This window comes from Poromitra crassiceps, assembly GCF_964638095.1.
Source record: "Poromitra crassiceps genome assembly, chromosome: 12".
NCBI lineage: Eukaryota > Metazoa > Chordata > Actinopteri > Beryciformes > Melamphaidae > Poromitra > Poromitra crassiceps.
Window position 1 is genome coordinate 25,652,645 of NC_139632.1, and position 5,552 is coordinate 25,658,196.

Below are 5,552 nucleotides of genomic sequence, written 5' to 3' on the forward strand. Positions count from 1 at the left end.
CTTAGGCTAAATAAAATCAAAGTATTATAATAACATTTAATTACATAGTCCCGCGCTGTATTGGTTTAGTTTTGCTCCTGAAAGCAACATTTTGCTGCAGCGGGCACATTCAGAGCCAAACAGAAACCTTAATGAACACAGAAAACTATAGTCTTTATGGCAATTATCCCAGCGCACGAAAAAAGAAGCATGCAGCCTATACTTTTAAAAATGTAAGAATGTAATGTAAGAAAAAAATAAGAATAGGCCAAGAAATATGATATTTATAGGCCTATGATTTTTCAGCTTTAGTTATATGTTGGGTTTTCAAACAGGCACGGAAACAGAGCTCAGATATTTCGTTTTTCGGAAAACTTGGAAAACAAGTTCACTAACGGCTGTTGATAATTGAGAATGAGCAGATTATCTGGGGATTTTTTTTCAAGCTTCTTTCCCTCAACCCCTGATCGCTCACGCTGAGAAATGTGGGCTTATTGTCTGCTCCGCAGAACAGCTGCTAAGCCAAGGCTCGTTTCCCAATACTGAACTAATCAAACCATTCATCCTGCACCAATCAGCTGCAGCATAAAATATAACCAGTGAGATTTAGTAAATAAGAAGAAGCGGGTGTGACCACCAGTCCGTGATCAACGCATTATAAACAAAATGCAATAATAATTTCAGAAATAATTTCCCCTTCTCATAGCCTACAAATTGGTTTGACACTTTCTGAATTTATACCATAAAAATGCATACAGGCTAGTCAGCCTAAAAAGTCACTGCAATCTTGATAGATTTGAATGTCCAATTGTCTATAGGCCTACTATAGCCTATACTTGTATAAAGCTGGTCTTAATTAAAGGACGTGTAGATGTAAATATTTTGATTTTAAAAGTGACATTATAGCCTATATTTGACTGCAATACCATTGAGGGAAATGGCCTTATCCAATGCTCAGACCCTTTGGTTCAAACTTTTTTAAGGTATAGCTCTGCTAAATTTTGCATTTGATCATGCATCTTCTTCTGTTGGTTAGCCCTGTCCAAAAAAGTTGATATCGTACAAATTAAATTTGGACTCCGTTTTCAATAAGCATCTGCAATGCATTTAGTATCATTACTTCTTTATTCATTCCGTTCTTCTCCATCTAATAAACTTTATAAGTTTATTTGCTAATGTAAGTGTATTTGTACAAAAGACAAACAAACAAACAATCAGACATGAACAGTCCCTTGTTTTCTGTCACGGCCTCGACAGAAAGTTCTGTATGTCAGGACTGGGCTCAGGCTATTAGGGCCTATATTAAATACCTCCTTCTGTAAAATGTCTTTTAAGTGTCTTTTTGGGAACAAGTCCTGCAATGTGGTTTCGACGCAGTTACTCACATCACGTGTTCAACCAGCTTTCTGGTCATCTCTTTTCGCGTCTTATATTTTGTATTTTACCGCGGGTGCGGTGTGCCAGTCATGGGGTTAGACAGGGGGTTTAGTGCCGGTTGCCCCCCCGGCCCAAGGCCATGAATGAGCACCCTGGGGACCAGCGGTCTCTGGAGGCCGGGAATCCCGGGATGGGGCGTGGAAGCAGTCCGGTACATAGAGCCGTACATGGCTGCGGCCGCTGCGGCTGCTGTGGAGCTGTCCATGGTGCCCAGCAGGCTGGGGTGGTAGAAATAGGGCGACGGGAACATTCTCTGTAAGGCAGAGTAGTTTCCTGCTTCAGCCAGGAGCTCTAATCCGACCGCGGTTTGCCTCTTCCACTTCGTCCTGGAAATCAGATCAAAATACAACGGATGAATTATTTAATCAGTTCAGTCTCTGCCAATTCCCCAAACGCGCCTTAATTGGTACGCCGAGGCCTAATTATTGCAGGCACGAATTTATGGTTAAGGTTTAATTGGGGGGGAAAGAATATCAAGACACTATTTGAGTTCTCCTTGATGATATTTTTGTGTTGTGTGTTTGGGTTACATGAAAGCTTTAGTAGGCTAATCACTTGATAGGCCTACTTTTCCAGACCTTCATACATTTTAACAATGGCTGCGCAAAAAGATAAATATTGCCCCAATAATAACCCACCCACCTATTAAAATAAACTGTTATTTAGAGGATTCGGAGTCAATATAAGTTATGTGATTGTATAACGAGGTCTGCGGATAAGATACTAATTGTTTGACTCATTAGGGACATTTTCAAAAGTAATGCGGGGAGGCAAAATATATATTATCGGCATAATAGGCTATAGCCCATGTATTTTGAGACACGTCCCAATTATCTCTAAGCCTTGATAAACTCGCTTTTCAAATTAAATTGGGGCAATATAGCGGTAAACACAAAGGTAAATAAACGGGACTTGCAGTCGGTGATCATCATAAGACAAACAACCACCAATATATACAAAATCCAATTATACGTTCACAAAATCATTAATTTAAAATAGCGTCTCGTATTTTTTGCACGTGAGACAACTTTTATGAATTTGCTATTATAAGATTTAGCCTATATGTCAGCCGAAAAAGGTTGCTCAATTTATACCGCAAATAGAAACATATGGGTTTACCCTCCATAATATCCCTGAAAAAGAACAGCCCGTTGCAAATATTAGCTATAAATGACACATCGCGATAGCCAAAAGAAAAATACTTTTCAAGTCTTATGCACACGCCTTATTCCCTCTGCCTATCCGGTGGATTTGCATGGATTAGTCATTGTGATCAATGGTATCAAAATAGGCCTGTCACACAAATGTGACGGCTGAAAATATAACAAGAAATTAGCAGCCAAAGACATAAAATTCGCGTAGCATATAAAACAGCGTGTTTCAGGTTATAATTAAATAGCACCACAATTAGGCTACACCAAAACCACCTGATTTGTTTAAACAATAATACTAATACTAATAATAATAAAAACCAATGTAAATCAGATGCCATAAAGTTATTTAAAGCTGCAGATATAGAAAATTGATACAAAAAAGCTTCTGCCAAGATAGTTTTCTACACCTTTTTTATCCCCTGTAATGTACGTGGAGTGATGAGCTGCTGCATAGGCCTACCGTCTGTTTTGGTACCAGGTCTTGACTTGTGTGTCTGTCAGGTTGAGGGCTGCGGCCAGGTCCATGCGGTCCTGCACGCTGAGGTATTTTTGTCGCTCAAAGCTCCTCTCCAGCTGGTTGAGCTGGTGGTCAGAAAAGGCTGTCCGTGCTTTGCGAGGTTTTTTCGAGCGCACCGGTGGACTGTCTCTGCTACTGGAGATTTCCCGATCACCCTCTTCTTTAGTCCCTTAGCAAAGAGAAATGCAATCATTATTAGCTGATGTATAAATGAATACATTGCCTTATAAGCAAGATAGGCCTATATCTGAGGTTCAGAATGTTTTTGGTCTGTTAATATCGTGATTGAGCTTATAAAACAAATAACAGCAGAATATCGAGGCGTGGGTCTCAAATGCTATATTAATCTATGCTTTGGTCTGTGAACCTTTTAGCATCATGGATACATATTTGCTGAAAGTGAAGAAATGATGCTGCCGAGGCACGTGTGGCAGAAAAGTAAACCAAGGGCAAAAAACAAGAAAAAAAACAAGGGTAAATAAATAAATGAGTATTTGTCACTTAAAGTCCCCCCCCCCCCCCCCCCCCGCAAGAAAACTGGAAATCGATATGTCAATCCATCTCTATTTGTAGCTGTTTTTCAGTGCTCCATGATCCCCCCTCTAGGAAGAACAATAATCTCTCTAATTGACCCACTAGGGAGGCCCGCGCACGGGGAAAATCACCAGGCTTACATCTGTTTTCAGCTCTATTATACTAATAAAGGGAACAGAGACTGACCAAGACAAAGAACTATGACAGTTCAAAACTATTCTTCTTCTTGTTAATATATCAAAATTATTATTATTATTATTATTAGTTATTAGTTATTAGGCTATATATATTATTAGATAATATTATAGGCTAACATAGGCCTATATCACCGTTGTTTTTCTTATTGTTTCGCTGTTTTTATATTGTTACTGTACTAAAAACTGCATAATGGTAACACCTGCAATAACCTCAACAACAAAATGGATTTCACGCCCTATCTGCAATAATAATTAGTTGCACTCACCGTTGCATTTCATTTCACTATGAATGTCATCTCTTCTGTCCAACTTGTTTCTGTTTTCATCTTGTTCCAACTTCGGCCTGAAGCCGTCCGGAGCCGTGGCACTTTCTGGTTTTGGTGTGTGATGCGGTGAGGAGACGCTGGTGCTGTAAGGTGCGCAGGCTGCCAGCGGCTTACTGTCGCCCAAAATGTCTTTGATTAAAAAGGAAGAGGTGGCAGTCCTCGGGGCGCAGCCGGCCCCTGCGAGCGGCTGCTGCCCGGGCGACAGCGGCAGACTCTGCGGTGGCTGGTTGAGGTGATGGTGGTGATGGTGAAGGCTGTCCTGGACCAGATGCGCATCGTGCTCCATGCTGACCGAGATGGGGGATGAGGGGGCTGTCCCCACAGTGTCTATCTCCGAGCATGGTGACGGGGTCGCCTGGCTCCTGAAGTCCGCTGTCCTGCTGTCGCCCAGCCGAAAATCTCCGTTCATTAGCACGGGGTTACCAGAGTTAGAAGCGCTAGATAAAATAGTGTCTATCCCAAAACTCGACCCACTGGAAGCTTCCATATTAAGAAGGGAGAGATCAAGTCTTCATAACAACATTGAGATTATTCTCCTCCGCTGGAATAAACTGTACAATATTAAAAGAAAACTCGATAAAAGCAAAGTTAACTTTGAGTAAATAAAAAGAAAAAAATAAATTAAAAAAGTTGGCAAACCCCGCAAGAGAAAAGAATCCACGCACAGCTCAGATAGCATATGGTCCAAGATGTTCTACATTCAGTGAAAATGAGGAAAAGCAAGTGTGGGTCTGCGTAGTCCACGTCCCTTTTTGTGTTTGGATATTGAACTTTGTGTTAAAAGTTGAGGCGTATAGAGAGATAGGGCTGACTCCTCGACATCAGGCTCCCCCTTTTTGCTGGTAATCGCTCCAGTGTTGCTCTACAATGACTTCCTACTGACGTCACGGCCCACGGCGAGGGGGAATTAATATTTTCTCCTTTATAATAAACACTCAACGCCTTTACTCTCTCTCCCCCTCCTCCTCCCTCATTGGTTTACAACATGACCGGCTGCAGCACCTCACCAATCAGGGAGTTGTTTCTTTATAGACGATCACAGCCAACCATTGAAATGAATTGAATTCAAGCTCATATAAAAAAAGAAAAACATGCATGTGCTTTAAGGCCATGCATTGACATAAGCTTTCATTGGAACCATTTTAAAATTAAATCGCTACAGAAAAGAGTTACGGATTGAAGAGAAAACTGCAAGAAAACAGTTATTTCGCATTCTGCATAATTCCTTTTTTTTATAACTAAAGTCTAACTGAATGGCAAAACTCAGCAATGGCTATACACCAGTACCAGCAATATGGTAGGCTAAATGATAAATATATACTTTTTTTCCCCTCAATAATATTCTGCATTCAGTATTGACTCTGCAACAGTCTTATTGGTCGGTTGCTATATCTTAAACTTTTGAAAG

General features: G+C 40.7%; 1 protein-coding gene across 1 annotated transcript; it reads right to left on the reverse strand.

Moving 5' to 3' along the window:
- Positions 1–1,420: 1,420 nt before the first annotated feature.
- On the reverse strand, positions 1,421–4,631 carry barhl2 (BarH-like homeobox 2; the record flags this gene model as incomplete). Its single annotated transcript, XM_083647017.1, has 3 exons — positions 1,421–1,742; positions 3,031–3,256; positions 4,085–4,631. 3 exons carry the CDS (start codon positions 4,629–4,631, stop codon positions 1,421–1,423), a joined length of 1,095 nt encoding a protein of 364 aa, XP_083503143.1.
- Between the last annotated feature and the right edge of the window lie 921 nt (positions 4,632–5,552).